The sequence below is a fragment of the Erinaceus europaeus genome, chromosome 21, assembly GCF_950295315.1.
Source record: "Erinaceus europaeus chromosome 21, mEriEur2.1, whole genome shotgun sequence".
NCBI lineage: Eukaryota > Metazoa > Chordata > Mammalia > Eulipotyphla > Erinaceidae > Erinaceus > Erinaceus europaeus.
This window is the reverse complement of record NC_080182.1, coordinates 11,229,514-11,248,869: the sequence shown is the minus strand read 5'-3', so window position 1 is coordinate 11,248,869 and position 19,356 is coordinate 11,229,514. Positions and strand designations below refer to the sequence as shown.

General features: G+C 57.9%; 2 protein-coding genes across 4 annotated transcripts; one reads left to right on the top strand and one right to left on the bottom strand.

Annotated features, from left to right (window-relative positions):
• Positions 1–1,002: 1,002 nt before the first annotated feature.
• Positions 1,003–10,517, top strand: HHATL (hedgehog acyltransferase like). 3 transcript variants are annotated; one of them, XM_060180389.1, is made up of 12 exons: positions 1,003–1,344; positions 3,344–3,462; positions 3,873–3,940; positions 4,270–4,383; positions 4,559–4,600; positions 5,126–5,335; positions 5,622–5,793; positions 6,414–6,558; positions 6,646–6,681; positions 9,406–9,607; positions 9,991–10,132; positions 10,303–10,517. In XM_060180389.1, the coding sequence occupies exons 2-12, from the start codon at positions 3,357–3,359 to the stop codon at positions 10,422–10,424; spliced, it is 1,359 nt and encodes a 452-aa protein (XP_060036372.1). In that variant the 5' UTR covers positions 1,003–1,344; positions 3,344–3,356; the 3' UTR covers positions 10,425–10,517. The 3 variants fall into 3 exon arrangements, with proteins under 3 accessions (XP_060036372.1, XP_060036371.1, XP_007517426.1); XM_060180388.1 differs by having other exon boundaries at positions 1,008–1,310; positions 4,559–4,753; XM_007517364.3 differs by having other exon boundaries at positions 1,011–1,344; positions 4,559–4,753.
• A 189-nt stretch (positions 10,518–10,706) lies between these two features.
• On the bottom strand, positions 10,707–16,431 carry KLHL40 (kelch like family member 40). Its single transcript, XM_007517372.3, has 6 exons — positions 15,205–16,431; positions 13,817–13,977; positions 13,422–13,529; positions 13,114–13,299; positions 11,809–11,955; positions 10,707–11,207 (listed from the first exon to the last, which is right to left on the bottom strand). Exons 1-6 carry the CDS (start codon positions 16,372–16,374, stop codon positions 11,096–11,098), a joined length of 1,884 nt encoding a protein of 627 aa, XP_007517434.1. The 5' UTR covers positions 16,375–16,431; the 3' UTR covers positions 10,707–11,095.
• Between the last annotated feature and the right edge of the window lie 2,925 nt (positions 16,432–19,356).

Here is a 19,356-nt window from a genome sequence, read left to right as displayed (position 1 = left end):
TCTCCCTGCAGGCGGTAGTAACGTGTGCATTCAATCACGTGCATCACTCCTCGGCCACTGTGATAACACCCTAAAGCAACGATCCAGATCCATGTACATGCAGTGACCTTACTCCTAAGGACAGCAAACTTGGCTTCAGGGCTCTGTTTAGGGGCCCCTGGTTCCAGGAAGCGCTCCCACTGACCTCCTCCCAGCCCGCAGCCCCTGTGCTGTCTGTGCTGCTCAGGGTTGGGGCCCAGCACTGCAAGAGCTCGCTACCTAGAGGCATGGCCAGATGTGGGAGATCTTCCCTCTTTCTGTTCCCCTCTCCTCTCCTCGGCTGAGCTACACTGGGGTCAGGGAATCTTCAGGAGCTCAGGCACATGGCTCCTTTGAGCCCCTGACCCTGCTGCCTTGCACACTCATAGACAGCCCCCCACAGTTCCACAGACTCTGGATCCTCGTTCCAAAGGGGGACTTTCCGAGCTTCCTACACTTGCCCCCCAGGGATACCTTTCCCCTTCTGTAGTCCACCACCCCCCGACACACACACACACACACACACACACACACACACACACACACACACGCCCATGCTCTGCCTCTGGGGGGTGCTGTCCTTCTAAGAGACCTACTAGGTCCTTTCCACCTAAAACGCCCTGCGAAGAAGGCTAGGATATAGGGGTCCCCTTGGTATTGTGCCTCATGGCAGCCTCAGCCAAACAGCTTGATTCCCCCATGCCCCACTCCTGCCTCTGCCTCTAGACACCACCCCTGGGCCTGCCTGGAGCCTCAGCACAATGAATTGGACCCCAGCTGGGGGCTAGGTGCGTCTCCCCTGGGGCAGGCCAGGGAAAGTTGCCAGCTAGAGTTCACAGAGCAGAGAGAGCTGGATGGGGTTGGGGGTGGGGTGGGCAGGGCTGGTAAGCTTGGAGACACTAGCAGGGGTCACCTGGAAGGCTTCCTGGAATAGGGGGTCCTGGCCAGCAGTGAGTAGGAGGCCCAGGCTGTGCAGACAGGGAGAGGCAGGGTGAAGTGGGGCCTAGGTGTCCTTGTCAGCGCCCATGTCACTGGCCTCTCCCTCACCCCCCACCCCCCACAAGCCTCCCTGCAGCTCCGTGGCCCAGCAGCTCTGCAGCATTCCACTGAGCTCCGCTCCAGGAAGGCCACCTCCTCCCTGTCCTCCTCCTCCCGCTCCTCCTGCTGTCACTACTCACCGTTCAAAGCCTCAAGGGGGTGGGGACCCCAGGGCTGGACACACCCCACGGTGGCTCCAGAGCCCAGTCGGACGGACAGACACACGGTCGGACACAGGACCCCGGAGTCCCGAGGTGGGCAGTGTGCCAAGACCCCTGTCTCCTCAAGGTCAGTGCCAGCTGGGGACGTAGCTGAGCTTGGGTCCCTGCGATGTGTGAAGCCCACCAGGACCCTCCCCCTGGACCTCAGGCCCAGTGTGGGCATTACCCCAGGTGCACCTGACCCAGGTTGGAGCAAGGAGCAGGGGCACCCAGGGCCATGGGCTGACCTGGTGCGGGGGGTCTGTCGGGAGAAGTCCCAGGTGGGTCTGCCCTGGCCCTGCTCACAGCGGCCTCACTGGGGACACCCTGCACCGGCCATGGGAAGCTAAAATTGGAAAGTGGCGAGTGGGAGGCAGCTGACAAAGCTATTCTGCGGGCTCCTCGCTGCTCCAGTTTCAAGCTCCATTACCCGATCGGTGGGGCCACCCTGCCCCGCCTGGCCAGTGAAGAGGCACCTTGGGTCACAGACCAGCAGGGCAAAACTTAGGTCTGCAGCCCCCCACCGCTGGGAGCCTGCTCTTATCCCACTGTGAGCACTCTATGCTGTGTGACCTTGACAGTTTCCTGCCCCTCTCTGGTCCATGACACCCTCTGTCTGTGTAATAGGGACAGTGCTGACTGGGGAGGGGGGTGGTCCAGGGAAGCTGGCTACTGGGCTGTCAGGAAGCTCTGGAGGAGTGTCTGGGATGGGAGATATGCCCATGCCTGTCACCTTGACCCGGCCCAGAGAGCATGCCCAGGCATTTACCTCCCTTTAATTTGGGTTCCTTCATTCTGGATACCTGTGGGGTCTTTGGAATGGCCTTGTCTGGGACTGGAAGGGCATGGGTGTTATCTGATGTCCTGGGAATGGCCCAGCAGGGTTCCTGAGGACGGACTAGTCCCTGGCAGGAGGGACTGTCTAAGCTCACCCCAAGCCCAGTGCAGGGCAGCACCTTGGACAGTATCCAGCGCCCTCCCTGGTGCCTGCTGAGCCCTGCCTGGCTTCACACCCACTAGCCCAGGGCTCCTCTTCAAATAGCACAGCCTCCAGCCCGAAGCCAGGACCTGAGAGTGGGCTGTGTGGTCCCAGACACAGACTGGGGCCAGGGACATGACAGGCAGGACTTGGAGACTGGTGGGACAGTGGGGGCTCAGTAAAAAGGCTAAAGGCTGAAAAATGAGAGATGGAGACTTGGTACTGGCAGAAAGGACCTGGGGTGGGGGGTTTCTCAGCATCTCAGGGAAGTCGAGGCAGCTCTGCAGAGGCTTGAGAACTGGGGGGAGAGCAGCAGGTGGGGCTCTGCCAGGACCTGAGGGGGGATGACAGAGATGAATGGGGGCCCTGGGGCTCGGGGTGCTTGGAATGATGCAGGTGGGCTTGCTCTACCTCTGCATTTTGGCCAGGCGCAGGCTGAGCAGAGTGTGGGGTGTGGCCACCCAGAAGGTATGAAGGTACTGACAAAGGTGTGGGAGGCAGGTCGAAGGTGAAACTGCTCTTATTGGGGTGGGGGGACAGGAGCTAGAGCTGCAGCTAGTGTGTGCGATGGATATAGGGGGGCTTTGGGCAAGTGGGGCCGGGTAGAGAGGTGGCACAAGGTACCTGTCTCTCTTTAGAAAGGCATCCCTCGGGGGTCGGGCGGTGGCGCAGTGGGTTAAGCGCATGTGGTGCAAAGCGCAGGGACCGGCGTAAGGATCCCGGTTCAAGCCCTCGGCTCCCCACCTGCATGGGAGTCGTTTCACAGGCGGTGAAGCAGGTCTACAGGTGTCTATCTTTCTCTCCCCTTCTCTGTCTTCCCCTCCTCTCTCCATTTCTCTCTGTCCTATCCAACAACGAATTGCGTCAACAAGGGCAATAATAATAACCACAACGAAGCTACAACAAGGGCAACAAAAGGGGGGGAAAAATGGCCTTCAGGAGCGGTGGATTCATGGTGCAGGCACCGAGCCCAGCAATAACCCTGGAGAAGGAAAAAAAAGAAAGGCATCCCTCACCTCAGCAACGCCCCCCCCCCCCCAGACACAGATGGGAAGCACAGGGGGTGGGGAGTAGGCAGCACTCCCCTCACCCAGCCTGTCTCCTCCAGACCCATCCAGGCCATGGGAATCAAGACGCCCCTGCCAGCAGCCGAGCTGGGCCTGTACTCCCTAGTTCTGAGTGGGGCTCTGGCCTACTCTGGCCAGGGTCTGCTGGAGGCTTCACAAGGTAACAGCAGGGCCCTGGGGTGGGAGGAGGAAGCCCCTTTGACCTTGGGGGCCTCCATTCCATCCGGCAAGGCATAGACATAGAGACATAGAGACAGAGACATAGAGACTCAGGTCCAGGGTATTCTCTAGATCCTGGAGGTTGGACTCAGCCAGTCAGTCATAGGAGACATGGGCGCAGAGGCACTCACAGGGGACCTGGACACACAGGACAGAGAAGGTCCCTCAGACATGCAGTGGGAGGTCTGGCCCCAGACACAGCGATGCTCAGAGAAAGCAGAGGCAGAGAGGGAGAGAGAGAGACTCAGACCCGCTCCCTGCCCTCCAGAACGGGGCAGGTCAGCCAAGGCTGCAGGTGTGGGGGCGTATGGGTGAAGGCACCCCTTGCCTGAGGCCACACTGTGTTCTCAGATGGAGCACACAGGAAGAGCTTCCGGGAGTTGGTGCAGCCTGGCTGGGAGTACATCGGCCGGAAGATGGTAGGTGTGCAGCCCCCCACCAGGGTCCCTGAGGCCTGGCACGACGGTCCCACCACCAGTCCCGGGTCCTGCTCAGTTAGGACATAAATCAAGATGTGCTTCAGTGAGGGCCCCAGCGCCGTGTTAGGAGCGACACAGTGGTGGTGGGAGGTCAGCCAGTGTGCAGAGTAAGCGGGCACCTGGGTATATGGCCAGGTAGCCCGCACTGAGCCCCTTCACCATCAGCCTGGAACCTCCCTCAGAGGCTCACAGGCCAGCAAGGTGGTGCAGCACTGAGCAGCTCTATGCTCCCACTCCTGCCCCTGCCTAACCCACCCTATCTGCCCCAGGACGTGGCCGACTTCGAGTGGGTAATGTGGTTCACCTCCTTCCGTAACATCATCATCTTCATCCTCTCAGGACACGTGCTGTTTGCTAAGCTCTGCACAATGGCTGCCCCCCAGGTGAGCCAGACCCGAGTCGTCCCCCCCACCCCCACCAAGCTCCCATGCCAGCTCCTCCTCGGGTCCAAGGCTGATGGGAAACCTGGCCTGGGGACCCATGTTTGTCTTGTGAACAGGTGAACACAGCTTTATCTGTCTGTCTGTCTGTCTATCTTCTCTCCTCTCTCATCCACAGCTCCGCTCCTGGATGTACGCCGTGTACGGGGCACTGGCCGTGGTGGGTACCATGGGCCCTTGGTACCTGCTGCTGCTACTTGGCCATTGTGTGAGCCTCTACGTGGCCTCACTCCTGGGCCAGCCCTGGCTCTGTGCTAGTCTCGGTCTGGCTGGCCTGGCCTCCTTCAAGCTGGACCCCTTAATCTCCTGGCAGGTGTGCACTGGGGGGGGATGGAGGGTGAAATAGGATATAGGAGCCCCACCTTTCACCCCACCAGAAGCTCCCCTCCTTTCTCCCCAACCACTTTCTTTGCCTTCCCAGCCATTTCCAAGGTTGAGATCATGGCCGCGGCCACCCCACAAAGGTGGTCACCCCCATCACAAAGGGATCCAACCAGTTCTGTCCCAGACCTGCACAAACTTTCCCTCAATGGCCAGTGTGACCAGTTCTGAGAGAAGCAGAAGTCCCAGAATTGGAGGGTTCTAGAAAAGGGCAGGGCAGGGCTGGGTCCCCGTGGAAAGCCGGGTGGGCTTCCCAGAGGCGAGGGGTACCCGGTGAGCCGGCGGCCTGTTCTCTCCATTCCAGAGCGGGTTTGTAACAGGCGCTTTTGATCTCCGAGAGGTGCTGTTCCATGGGGGCAGTGGCTTCACGGTGCTGCGCTGCACCAGCTTCGCCCTGGAGCGCTGCGCCCACCCTGACCGCCGCTACTCCCTCACCGACCTGCTGAAGTACAACTTCTACCTGCCCTTCTTCTTCTTCGGGCCCATCATGACGTTCGATCGCTTTCACGCCCAGGTGAGGGGCGCCCCAGGCCAGCCGAGGTCCCGCCTCTGGGTGTGACCTCAGAATGGAGCTGTGAATCCCAGGATGGGGTCTGACCCCTCAGACAGTGACCCCAGGAGGGTGACCCTCAGACGGGGCCCTCCCAGGGCTCCCCCCCCCAGCGGGCCGTGACCCTCCACAGACAGCAGAGAGCCATGTCTTCACCCTCAGGATGAAGCTGCCTCTCTCAGCCCCAGACTCCCGGACTCAACAGGTAACACGCCACCGAGCCAGGGCCTCAGACGTGTCCACCCTCCAGGTGAGCCAGGTGGAGCCGGTGAGGCCCCAGGGCGAGCTGTGGCGTATCCGGGTCCAGGCGGGCCTCAGCGTGGTGTCCGTCGTGGCCGTGGATATCTTCTTCCACTTCTTCTACATCCTCACCATCCCCAGTGACCTCAAGTTCGCCAACCGCCTCCCAGACAGCGCCCTTGGTGGGTGCAGACTGGAGCTAGAGCAGGGTGGGGCGGGGCCAACCCCCCAGAAAGACCCAGTCCCCTCGTCTCGGGCAGAGATTGGCTGGGAAAACCGAGCCGGGAGAGGGCACGGTGCCTGTAGAAGGGTAGGAGCAGGGGCGGGGGGCTGCACGTTGCAGTTCCTGGGTCTGGATCTGGTGCAGTAGTTCACCTGCTCTGCTTTGCCAGGTGCATGACTCAAGTTCAAGTCTAACTCCCACCGCACTTCAGTGCTGTGGTCTCTCTCTGTCTCTGTCTGAAAAAAAGGAAAAAGAAAGGAAAGAAGGGAGGGAAGTAAAGGACTCCCTGGGTCCTGGAGGAGCTTTGTCCCATGAAGCCAGAGCCAGAGGTAGTTCACAAAGCACCCCAGCACTCCAGCCTCGGACTAATGTCCAAAAAACAAGCCGGGGTCTCCTGGGGATGTGGGACCCCATCCCCCCACGTAGGTGGGGTGGGGGTCTTCATAGGGCTGTTGAAGGTGTGAGGACCTCACTCAGGACCCGAGAGAGAAGGTCGGAAGTGCAGGGCTGGCTTCAGTGCCTTCATGACACTGGGGCTTGGAGCATTTGGGAGCCCTCACAGTGACGCCCCTCCCCCAGCCGGCCTAGCCTACTCCAACCTGGTGTACGACTGGGTGAAGGCGGCGGTCCTCTTTGGCGTGGTCAACACGGTGGCACGCCTGGACCACCTGGACCCACCGCGGGCACCCAAGTGCATCACAGCGCTCTACGTCTTCTCAGAAACGTGAGCCGGCCCAGCCAGCCCCCAGCCCCCAGCCCCAGGCCCAGCTCCCCCAGCTTCCTACCTTCACACCCTGCTCTCTCTTCACAGGCACTTTGACCGGGGCATAAATGACTGGCTTTGCAAGTAAGTTGTGGATGGGAGAGTGGGGGTGGAGGCCAGTCACAAGCAACCCAGGTGTCAACCCAGGGTGTTGACAGTGCTCCACGGCTCAAAAAAAAAAAAAAAAAATCCCCCTGGGGCCAGAGGAAACAGAGCAGTGAAGAGGGTTTAGCAGCAGTCTAGGCAAAGGAACAGACACACCGCAGGGCAGGCACGGCATGCGGCTAAGTGGGGCAGGGGGCCTGGCCAATGGGGGCATCGGGAAGGAAGAAGGATGGCCAAGCAGCTTCCACAGAATGGTTCGGTTTGGGAAACATCTGGCTGATATCTGGGAGACATCCTTGTGGAGTTTCCCAGGGTGCAGTCTGAGAGCCTGGGGTTTACTGGCGTCTGGGGATAGAAGGCTGAGCATGGTGGGTGGGGTTTGGGCCTTGCATGTGGGTAAATCTCAAGGACAGAACAAGTGAGATTGGGCCTGGAAGGACTCTAACTGGGGAGCAGGGAGAGAAGACTGAGCCGGCAGAAGACACTGCCGTGGTCAGAGGAGCAGAAGAAACGCCACAGCCCTGGAAAGTGGAGGAGGACCAGCCACGTGGGACCGTCTAAGTCAGAAGCTGCTGAGGGTCAAGGAAGGCTGGGACTGAGCAGTCATGATGACGACATAGAAGACTCCAGGTTCCACTAGAGACACAGGACAGGTGAAGAGTGAAAGGAAACTGAGGGACCACAGGAGTTCTCGTGTGGGACAACTCCTGGAAGACGTCCAGCCCTGGAGGGACAGACAGGGAGAGGTGGAACATCGCAAAGGGAGGAGAAAACAGTACTCGAGAGTCTAGGAAGTGGGCAATGCAGGACAGGCAGCTGGTGGAGGGGATGGAGGTGAGGAGGGGAAGAGGAGCAGTGTGGATGCAGAGGGTGGCAGGTTAGTGTAGACACGTAAGGGATTTGGTTCCCTCCATAAAGTAGGAGGCAAGGTCATTAGCTGAGAGACGCAGGGTTGAGGAGACAGGTGGAGGGAGGCAGCGTCAGCGTTCCTTCCACGCCACCTGCCCATACCCCCACCAGGCCCTTGCTGGCTAGCAGAGGAGATGTGGGTGGAAAAGCCAGTGATGAAGAGAACCCTGGCACTGGAGCCGGTGTGGGGCTGGCGGGCATGGGTGTAGTGCTTCTCACGTGCAGGGGTGTTTGATCTCCCCCATGCTTCTTAAGTGCAGGGGGGCAAAGTCAGTGATTGGACTTTCTCCGATTGACAAAAAGAAAGCCCTGAGGGACAAAGGTTGGGGGTTACTTATAATAATACACCCTCGACTATAAGGCGGTTAAGGGCCACGGTGAAGGTGCGAGGGGGAGGTGTGCATGTTGGTGAGACTGAAGGGAATTGAAGCGAAGGACCTGGGTAGGGGAATCATCGTCAAGGAGTGAAATTTCAAAAGGTAAGCAGGTTGGGGTATGGCCATGGGAGTGGGTGACTGAGACTGCGTGGAGGAGAAACTGCTAGTGATAAGAAACCTAGCAACAGAGAGGTCAGTGACTCAGGCTTCTTCTACTGAGTTTCCTTCACACATATTTATTGAGTACCTACTACATGCCAGGCGTTGTTCTGGGCACTGGGGAGATGGCAAAGATCCTGAACTCAAGGAGCTTACAGTCTAGGGGGCAGAAACAGATAATAAACAGGTAAATAAATAACTAAGATCCTTCTGGAAACTGGTCAGTATGACAAAGAAGGTCAGACAGTGTAATGGGACAAGAGCTGCCCACAGGGGTCTCTAGCTGGGGTCTGGGTGGGCCTCAGCGGCGTGATATTTGAACTGAGACTGCAGTAAAAGGCAACTTGGGGGGAAGAAAACTCAAGAGGAGGGGATGAGTGCAAAGGTCTTGAGGCAGAATCAGCTGTGTGTGTCCAAGGGATAGAAAGGCCAGTGAGGTGCAGCATGAAGGGGAGAAGAGTCAGGGAGCAAGACAGGTGCCGGGCTGTGGGGCCCTCCAGGCAATATCAGGAGTCTGAGTTCATCTGCAATGCAATGAGAAGCTGTGGGGAGGGTCTGGTGGATGACCTGAGTTATACCCCTGTGCCTCCAGCTGCTGTGCAGGGAGGGACGGTAGTGGCAACGAGAGCAGAGGGAAGGATGTTACTGAAGAGGCTCCAGCAATCATTCGGTGGGAGGAGAGGGTCTCTGGACCAGGGTGGTGGTCGTGGAGGTGGTGAGCAGTGCGTAGGGACAGATGTGGCCAGCAGAAGGTGCTGGCTTGGATGGGAGTGGAAAGGAGGACTGAGGGGCCAAGATGGCACCAAGGCTTCCGGCCTGCCACCAAATGGGCGGCCATGTCACTAGCTGAGAGGGGGAGGAAGCAGATCTGAGCAAAGGTGGGGGAGTCAGTCACTCAAATGGGCTGTCTAGTGACAGGTGCATGTCTGGACCAAGGATGGATTTGGGGCTGAGGAGCACACAGTTCAGAGTCTTGGGCCTAGGTGAGCCCACTTGGGGGGATGAATGGCATCCCCCAGTGATGCCCCATGATTGGCCATCCCCCATGTGAGGCTGGGCCGTTCGCATCCTGGAGTTCTCAGGCACATTGATTGTGCCTGGAGGGCAAGTCACTTGAGTGCATCCGTGGGCTTCCCCCCCGAGTCCCGGGTCTCCCCCAGATCGCAGCTGGCGGTGCTGTTTGTCACCTACTGTGGCTTCCTGGCCCCTCTTCTGCCTCTGTTGCCCACCTCCAGCCCCTCTCCTGCCTTCCCTGCAGGTACGTGTATGACTACATTGGTGGAGAGCACTCCGCAGTGATCCCAGAGCTGGTGGCCTCCATGGCCACATTTGCAGTCACCACACTGTGGCTTGGGCCTTGTGACATTGTCTACCTGTGGTCATTCCTGAACTGCTTTGGCCTCAATTTTGAGCTGTGGGTGCAGAAGCTGGCAGAGTGGGGGCCCTTGGCACAGATTGAGGTGAGCTGGGAAGGGCAGGGGTGGTGAGATCCCTGGAGGGTGTGGCCCTGATGTCTTCCACTCTTACCTGGCTCTCGGCCTAGAGTTTCCTCAGCACTGGACTCCTGGCTGCCAGAGCCACCGCTCAGCCTATGGTCAGCTGACCCACACCTCCCTGCCTTCTGCAGGGTGTTAGGCACCCTTCCTGGCTGGACAGGCCAGCCTCCATCTTCTCTCCAGACCTCATCCCAACCTTCCCCAGTCTGACAGTGCATGAGAGCTGCCCCAAGATTCTCAGAGATGCCAGCATGTCCCAGGATTGGGGGCCACCTGAGCCAGGCCTCGGACCAACCGTGTCCTCTTCCCTCTGGGCCCCACGGCCCATTCCTTCCTGGACGGGCCAGGCCGCACTGTCAGAGCAGATGTCCCGCAGGATCCGGGGCCTCTTTGGAGCCATGAACTTCTGGGCCATCATCACGTACAACCTCGTTAGCCTGAACAGCCTCGAGTTCACAGAGCTGGTCACCCGGCGCCTACTGCTCACAGGTGAGGGGCAGGGCTGTGGGGACACCAGGTGCGCGTGCCCCCACCCACCCCAACACCACAGGGCCTCGGCAGGGAGGGCCAGTCAGGTGGGGAGAGATGCAGGGAGAGGAAGGGGGGTGTCACCGAGTAGGGGTGCTGCTCCCAAGCACCCATGGCCTCTCTCCCTATAGGCTTCCCCAAAACCACGCTGGCCGTGCTGTTTGTCACCTACTGTGGCGTCCAGCTGGTGAAGGAGTGGGAGCGAACCCTGGCACTGGAGAAGGAGAAGCAGGATAAAGAGAAATCGGAGTAGAGATGGGACGGGGAGGAGGGATGGGCTAGGCTCAGCCTTCCTGGCACCCCACCAGGCCAGGTCTGACCTAGAGAATAAAAGACTTTTCTACCACCATCTGGCCATTCCCTGCCCCTTCCCAGCAGTCTCCTGGCTCCACAGCCAGGCTGAAGAACACTAGTCAAGCGTCTGCAGCACACGGAGTGTGAAAGGACACCCATGTGGACCCTGGAGCCCACTGACCTGCACAGCAGGACACAGCAGCTCTGAGGGTCACACCTTGTGTCACTGGCTCTTGGCGCACCTGGTTCCAGCCCCCAAGCAGCTGACTCAGGAGGCATTTTATTCTTTGTAAAGAAGGAGGCTTATCCACACTGCAAGGCACTGACAGGCAAGGAGACGGTCCTGCAGGGAACTGACCAACCCACATAGCCTGGGACACCTCCCTGCAGCCTGGCTTGTGGACCAGGAAGATCAGAGGGCCTAGGAGAACTGTGGAGGGCCCCAAGGTTCCTTTTCCCTGCTCCAAAGGGTCAAGCAGACCAGGCAAGCACAAGCCTGCTCCTCCCCTGACTGAAGCCGCCCCAGGTACTGCTCAGGGTCTGGGTGGCTCTGGCCTCTCCCCGGCCCCCTGCCCCCAAGGCCAGGCCCTGCCAGCCACATGCTGGGAGTGGTGCTTCCCTCCTGGCTGCTCACATCTTGGTCAGACGCAACACGTTGAGCCGCACGGGGACAAAGGTGGCCCCTGCGGCGTAGGCAATCTCTCGCAGGACCCCTTCCCACTTCTTTTCATCCTCGTTGTACCTGGGGGTGGAGTGGGAAAGGAGTGTCAGCCAGGGCATCCAGGGGCAGGGGTGGGGTCCCGGCTTCCTTCCTTCCTGTGTTCCGAGGCTCGAGGCCATGGATCTGGGGAGGGGGGTGTCCCCTCGGCACAGGACTCCCAGAAGAAGGACGAGCTCTTGAGGGACCTGTGTGCCCAGCTAGCTATTTTTTGTTTGTTTGTTTGTTTGTTTGCCTCCGGGGTTATTGCTGGGGCTCGGTGCCTGCACCATAAATCCACTGCTCCTGGAGGCCATCTCTTTTCCACTGTTGTTGCTGCTGTTGTTGTTGGATAAGACAGAGAGAAATCGAGAGAGGAGGGAAGACAGAGAGTGGGAGAGAAAGATAGACACCTGCAGACCTGTTTCACTGCTTGTGAGTTGACCCTCCCCTACAGGTGGGGAGCCAGGGGCTCGAACCAGGATCCTTGTGCTGGTCCTTTCCACTATGTGCACTTAACCCGGTGTGCCCCCACCCAGCTATCTATTGACAGCTCATGTAGAGAGCCACTGGTCTTGTTCATGACCCCCAACACCCACACCCACACCCACACCCACACACCATGTCTTCCTAGGGCTGGACTCACCTCCAGACGTCATTGAGCTCTGTAGGAACCAGTTCCCCAGACTCGGTCTCCAGGGTGGCAAAGCCACCAATGGCATAGAGGACGCCCGTCAGGCTGACCAGGCTGAGTGAGCTTCGCTCCTGTGGGAAGGCCTCGAAGGGTGCCCACCTGGAAGGGAGAGGACATGAAGAGGAGCGTAACACTCAGGGCGTTGGGGAGAGGGGTCAGCAGGCACAGTGGCCGTGGCCCTGGCCCCACACTCCCGGCAGGGCCTCCTGGCCCCTCAGTGACGCCTGCCTACTGCCATCCCTGGTCTCAGTGTCCCAACCCTGTTCCCCTCTGCTCTCCCTCCTGGCTTCACCTCCTTCCCGTTCTTCCCCATTTGCCAGCGCCTCCCATTCCTCGTCCATGTTCCCCTGTCATTTCATCTGACCTTCCCCTCAAATTCCACCATGGATCTCCCCAGTGTCACTCCTGAACCAGCCTCACTTGCTGTCATGATGGTGCCTACTACGCCCCCGTCCCTTGTGCCCCGCTCTGCCGCTCTTCTCCCCTTCGTGGCCTGATCACCCTCATGGTGACGTCATTCTCCTCCTTCAGCTCCTAACGCTGGGCTTCATTCTGCCTTCCAAAGTATTCTCTAAAACTATTTGCAGATCTCCAACCACCACAGGGCGATAACACCACCTCTGCTGAGGGACGTTTTCCTTCATTTATTTATCAACATCACCTCTTCTAAACAGCAGTGCCTCTGCTCCTCTGTTCTCTACACCAGATCCCCTGAGCTGAAACACCCATCGGAGCCTAAAGCCAGCCGGAGGCATTTCACTGCTCTCGGGACGGGGCCCCTCAATCCTGTACCTGCCTCTCCAGCCCTGGTTCCGCTACTCCATTCCCCCTTCACCCACCACACCCTGGCCAACCTGTGCACTGGCCTTTCCTCCAATGGGCCCTGCCAACTTTTTCTCTGCCAACTGCCTTCACACCAACTCTCCTTTGTCCAGAGCAGCCAGCCTTCTTCCTACTACCCTTTTACTGGTTGAATCCAACTGGTCTACCAGCTCAGTTTTCTTTCTTGACTTCTCATACCAGGGCAGTTTCTGTCTGGTTCACTATTGTAATCGCAGCACTAGGCCACAGCCTGGTAAGAGCCGTGTGAAAAACCTGGCATTTCCTACTTGGCTCCTGGGAGCTCTGTCCCACAGACCAAGCAGATCATAACTCTTGCTCCAACGTGTAGCAAAATCCCAGTTCACACTGATCTGGGAGAAGGACTGTCACTGTGCTGATAACCAAACTCAACAGGGGCTGAGGAAATGGCCTTACTTGTTGTCCGCGATGTTGTACACCTCGGTGGAACTGGTCAGCCCCGTGTCTGTGACTCCAGCAGCCACAAAAATTCGGCCATCGTGGATGGTCGCCCCAAAGAGTGAGCGGGCAGTCTGCATGGGTGCCAGCTCCTTCCACTCGAACTTCTTAGGGTCATACACACACATCTTGTTAAGGCACTTCCTGTGGGGTGAGGGGAGACTGAGCGGGAGAAAGCTGGTGGGAGCACTCTTGCCTCCCCCAGGTCTGTCCTTCCAATGGCATCCAGAGCCCTGCTCCTGCACTCCCTCCAGGGAGAGCCTCACCTGTCGCTGCCTTTGCCTCCAATGACGTAGACAAGGTCCATGTGTGACAGCACCATGTGGCCATACACAGCATAAGGCAGGGGGTCTGACTCACCCCATTTGAATGACCTGAAAGGGATGACAGTCAGGCATGACACATGTCAGAGGTATGCCTGCCACATGACAGGAGCTGCCTCAGTTCCTCACTCCTTCCACTCCCACCTCCCGAGTGTCCTCCATTGTCAACCCCACCTGGGCCCCAAGCCCCGGGCTCCTGCTAGGTGTTTCCTTGGTCTTGGACCAATCCCAGCTTCCAGATCCCACTCCACTCCCCACACCCCACACCCTGCACCCCACACCCCACTCCAGCTCCTCCACCCCACCCCAGGCCTGGTCTTGTCCCCATGTGTGCTTACAGCCTGTCGTAGCACATGACCGAGTCCAGGCTGAGCTCGCCATCCTTGAGCTCTCGGCCGCCGACCACATAGATGGAGTTGAGAGCCTCTCCCAAGCCAAAGAGGCAGCGTGGAGAAGGGAGAGGTGGCATCCCCAGCCACTCTGAGTCCAGGTGGTCGAACTGTAGGCAGGGGTGGACCGGATGGGTGGTCAGCTGTGGGCCTTCAGGTCCCTGCCCCACCCCATCACCCTGGGCCTCCAGGCATGGGTCTGCAGGCTGGAACATGTCCACAGAAAGAGTGCCACTCCTCACACTAAGCTTCCCCACCCTGGGAAGGGTGAGACCACCATTACAGCACTGTTAGAACCCCAGCCTCAGAGCTGAGGCAGGGCCTCCAAGAAGGAGGCCTGGCTTCCCCAGCACAGCTTTCGAAGAGGTCTGCCCACCTCATCCCACTGCCAAGGAAACTCTGAGACCCAGCCTTGAACTGTACAGTGTACACACACACACACACACACACACACACACACACACACACACACACCCTGCCTCCAGCGTAACCCTGGCAACAAGCTACCGCCCCCCCCACCCCCTGTCTTGCACATGGTTAGGCCTCACTGAACACATCCCTCACTAGACTCATCCCCAGCTCTGCCCCTGGCCACCACTACCCTCTCCTTCAGGTCTCCAACTTCTACCCAACTGGCAAGGCTCAAAACTACACAGCCAGGGGCTGGGTGGTGGGACACCCAGTTGAGTTCAGACACGATCATGTGCAAGGACCCAGGTTCAAGCCCCTCAGTCCCCACCTGCAGGTATGTGGCTCTGGTGGACCTCTGGTCTGCATCTCATTTCATTCTCAGTGACAGTCCCCAGCAGACACAGGGCAGCTCCGGCTGTCTCTCTGACTCTCCCTCTCTATCTCCCCCACTGATTTCTCTGTCCCATCAAGTAAAAAGGAAAGAAAGGAACAGAAAAGACCCAAATAGCCAAACTCCAGGAAACTCTTTCTACCCTCTGAGGCCCTACAACTGGGAGAGGGCACTCCACTCTCCTCGCCCTTTCTCGTGTCCTCAGTTGTACAGTGGGAGAACTGAGCAGTCCGAGTCCACTGGGACACTCTCCCACACGCCAGTCCCAGAGATTATGCAAAGGCCCTTCTCCTGGGGGCCCAGGACTAGCCTGGCTCCTCCTCCTCCTCGCCAGCCCCCAGAGCCTGTGCCGCCACTGGGCCTCCTAGGCCAGGCCCTGCTGGGCTACCCTCCCCGCCGGCACTGTCCTCCGCCTGCAGGTACGTGGCTCTGGGGGACCCCCGGCCTGCATCTCATCCCACACCCAGTGACAGTCCCCAGGCTCCACAGCTCAGCCCCCGTTGTCTCTCTACCTCTCCCGGAACCCGCCACGCACCTGCAGAAAGTAAGCACTCATGGGGTCCTCTTTGTTGTCCTCGTTGTAGAACAGGCCCCCGGCCACGAAGACCTGGTTCTCCTTGGTCACCAGGCTGACGTGGTTTTTGGGGACCTGGGTGGAGAGGGAAGCACAGTAGCACTCGTTGGCCGCGGGGTCGTAGGCCACGGCGCCCTGCTCGCTGACCATCAAGATGAGGTCCTGCAGGAACATGCCGAAGCGCAGCGTGTCGTTGAGGATCCCGGGGAGGACGCGCTCCTCATCGGCGCGCTCCTCCTCCTCCTCCTTCTCCTCCTTCTCCCCGGCCGCGGCCCCGGCCCCCGGCCGCTCCTGCCCCCCGGGCCCGCGGCCCTGCTTCTTCCTGCGCAGCACGGTCAGGCGGCCCTCGTGCGCGTCCTGGACCAGCCGCAGGCGGCGCAGCAGCTCGGGCTGTGCGCGCACGAGCGGGTGGCGCTCCACGCGCTGCTGCAGGAAGGCGCGGGGCAGCAGGCGGCACCGCACGCTCTCGAACACGGTGGGCAGCGCGCGCCCGCGCTCCGCCTGCGCCTCGGCGTCGCCCGCCTCCGCCCAGCGCATCACCGCCTCGAACACCTCCTCCTCCGTCTCCACGTTGAGGCCGTCGCTGGAGATGATGGCGATGAGCTCGTCGGCCGACAGCCCCAGGAAGTCGGCGTCGCGCGCCACGAGCGGGAAGCGCGCGCAGACGAAGTCGCGGGCCGCCACCGCCAGGCGCGCGCAGTCAAGCAGGAGGCCGAGGCGCAGCACCGCCAGGCAGTTGGCGAGGCACAGGCGCTTCTGCAGGAAGGACACGCAGATGGTGAAGATGGACGGGATCTGCAGGCGGTGCGCCGCGGCGAACAGCTCCTGCACGCTCCGCTCGTCCAGCGCGATCTCCGACGTGTACAGGTAGTGCAGCACCTGGGCCACCACGTCGGCCGACACCTCCTCCAGCCGCAGCTCGCCGGCGTGCTCGGACTCGGCCAGGAAGCGCGCGCGGAAGTAGGGGCTGCAGGCCGCCAGCACCAGGCGGTGGCACGGGAACTCCCGCTCGCCCACGCGCACCACGCAGTCCAGGAACTTGCCGTGGTCCAGCATGTCCTTGAGCCCGTCCTGCAGCAGCGTCTGCTGGTACAGCCGCTGCTCCTCCGCCTGCTCCAAGCCCAGCGCCATGCTGCCTGCACGACCTTGCCTCGCCCTGCTGCGCCCGGCTCACAGCTGCCCGCCGGGACTATATATAGAGCGGGCCCGGGCCCTGTAAGCCGAGCTGCCTGGCCTCCTGCTCCTGACGTGACGCAGCGGGGACAGCTGGGCACAGCCCCCTCCCAGAGCAGCCTTGACTCAGCCCTGGGGCTCACGGCATGGGGGTGGGGTGTCTGGCTCCCCCCTCAAACGATGAGGGCCTTGCTTCTCCACTCTTTGGAAAGATGTGTTTATTGCTTGATGAGAGGGAGAGGGAGAGAGAGAGAACCAGAGCATATGCAGCGTCAGAGATCAAACTCAGGACCTCAGGAGTCGGGCGGTAGCGCAGCGGGTTAAGCGCACGTGGCGCGAAGCGCAAGGACCACGGAAGGATCCCGGTTCTAGCCTCAGGCTCCCCACCTGCATGGGAGTCGCTTCACAGGTGGTGAAGCAGATCTGCAGGTGTCTGTCTTCCCCCCCCTGTCTTCCCCGCCTCTCTCCATTTCTCTCTGTCCTATCCAAAAACAATGACATCAATAATAACTACAACAATAAAACAAGGGCAACAAAAGGGAATAAATAAATAAATATTAAAAAATAAAAATAAATTAATAATAAAAATACAGTTGAAACTCAGGACCTCATACTTGAGAGTCCCACGCTCAAACCAAGGGATCTCCCCTCAAGCAGCGATGCTGGATTACTTGTTTCCGTAATAGAGAGCCGGAGAGGGAGAGAAGCAGCAGCAAAGAAGCTTCCTTTGACACTGTAGGACTTGGGCTCGAGTCAGGGTCATGCACATGGCAAAACTAAGTGAACTATTTTGCTGCCAGCCTACTGCTTCATTTTTAAAAACTGGAGCACGGGGAGGACTTGACTGTGTTCCTTAGTTGGGTGATGTCCCCCAATGGGGGAGATGACCCCAGCTCTCACTCTCAGCTCAAGAACGAGTCATTCTTGGAGTTTCTTCTTTCCTTAATGCCTTTCAGGCTTTTGTGTTAAATGCCTGTATTCCTCACTGGAACAACTCACTCATTCATCCCTGGAGACAAGGTGCTTTGATTTAGTGGACTTGGGTCTGGCTTTCACTGACTGGAACCTTGTAGGCACTCTTTAAAATGAGAAGGCCTCCTTTAGCTATCGTTCCTTGCTTTCCACATCAGTTGAGACTCTCCTTGGACTGTGTAAGAAAGCAAGAAGCAGGGGGCCCGGCAGTAGTGCAGTGGGTTAAACGCACATAGTATGAAGCACAAGGATCCCGGTTCAAGCCCCCGGCTCCCCACCTGCAGGGGGGTCACTTCACAAATGGTGAGGCAGGTCTGCAGGTGTCTATCTTTCTCTCCCCCTCTCTATCTTTCCCTCCTCTCTCACTTTCTCTCTGTCCTATCCAAAAATTTGAAAATAAAATAAAGGCCTCCAGGAGCAGTGGATTTCTGGTGCAGTCACTGAGCCCCAGCTATAACCCTGGAGGAAAAATAAATAAAAAACAAGAAGCTGTCTTAGATTTGCTGAGGGGCCTGGGACAGGTCATGGGCTCTAGTAAGCCTCAGTTTCCCTTTCCACACAATGCAAGTGGTTAGACTCTGAGGACCTCTGCTGGGTTCTGCCGAGGTTCAGAAGCACCGAGGCTCTATGTCCCTGGGAGCACGTTATCACATGGTTTTGACATTGGATAGTGTCAGCCGTACAAAATCAATCTCCTAGTGTTGAGGGAGAGAAGTTACCACCCAGAAATAGGAATGGTTACAGGTATAGGTGGGGCCTTTGGATTTAAAAGACTTGAATTTTGGGGGGACACACTCTCTCTCTTTTCTGGGACTACCATGTGAGTAAAATGTAAGTCAGCCCCATCAAGATCCCAAGCACATTTTTTAGGAGAATAGAAAAAATGCTACAAATGTTTATCTGGAACCAGAAAAGACCTAGAATTGCCAAAACAATCTTGAGAAAAAAGAACAGAACTGGAGGCATCACACTCCCAGATCTCAAACTGTATTGTAGGGTCATTGTCATCAAAACTGCTTGGTACTGGAACATGAATAGAAACACTGACCAGTGGAATAGAATTGAGAGCCCAGAAATGAGGCCCCACACCTATGGACATCTAATCTTTGACAAAGGGACCCAGACTATTACATGGGGAAAGCAGAGTCTCTTCAACAAATGGTGTTGGAAACAATGGGTTGAAACATGCAGAAGAATGAAGCTGAATCACTGTATTTCACCAAATACAAAAGTAAATTCCAAGTGGATCAAGGACTTGGATGTTAGACCACAAACTATCAAATGCTTAGAGGAAAATATTGGAAGAACTTTTTTCCCTATAATTTTAAAGACATTTTCAACGAAACAAATCCAATTACAAAGAAGACTAAGGCAAGTATAAACCTATGGGACTACATCAAATTAAAAAGCTTCTTCACAGCAAAAGAAACCACTACCCAAACCAAGAGACCCCTCACAGAATGGGAGATCTTTACATGCCATACATCAGATAAGAGTTTAATAACCAACATATATAAAGAGCTTGCCAGACTCAACAACAAGACAACAAATAACCCCATCCAAAAATGGGGGGAGGACTTGGACAGAATATTCACCACAGAAGAGATCCAAAAGGCCGAGAAACACATGAAAAAATGCTCCAAGTCTCTGATTGTCAGAGAAATGCAAATCAAGACAACAATGAGATATCACTTCACTCCTGTGAGAATGTCATACATCAGAAAAGGTAACAGCAGCAAATGCTGGAGAGGGTGTGGGGTCAAAGGAACCCTGCTGCACTGCTGGTGGGAATGTATATTGGTCCAACCTCTGTGGAGATCAGTCTGGAGAACTCTCAGAAGGCTAGAAATGGACCTACCCTATGGGTATGGACCCTGCAATCCCTCTCCTGGGGATATATCCTAAGGAACTCAACACATCCATCCAAAAAGATCTGTGTACACATATGTTCTTGGCAGCACAATTTGT

Bases quoted from the DNA above. Each gene is read 5' to 3' on its own strand.
- HHATL (XM_060180388.1), top strand. From the start codon at position 3,357: ATGGGAATCAAGACGCCCCTGCCAGCAGCCGAGCTGGGCCTGTACTCC. The intron at 6,682-9,405 runs GTAAGTTGTGGA...CCTTCCCTGCAG, and splicing joins ATAAATGACTGGCTTTGCAA to GTACGTGTATGACTACATTG. The intron at 9,608-9,990 runs GTGAGCTGGGAA...TGGACGGGCCAG, and splicing joins GGCCCTTGGCACAGATTGAG to GCCGCACTGTCAGAGCAGAT.
- KLHL40 (XM_007517372.3), bottom strand. From the start codon at position 16,374: ATGGCGCTGGGCTTGGAGCAGGCGGAGGAGCAGCGGCTGTACCAGCAG. The intron at 13,978-15,204 runs GTGCGTGGCGGG...CCCTGCCTACAG, and splicing joins TGAGTGCTTACTTTCTGCAG to TTCGACCACCTGGACTCAGA. The intron at 13,530-13,816 runs GTAAGCACACAT...CATCCCTTTCAG, and splicing joins GTCATGTGCTACGACAGGCT to GTCATTCAAATGGGGTGAGT.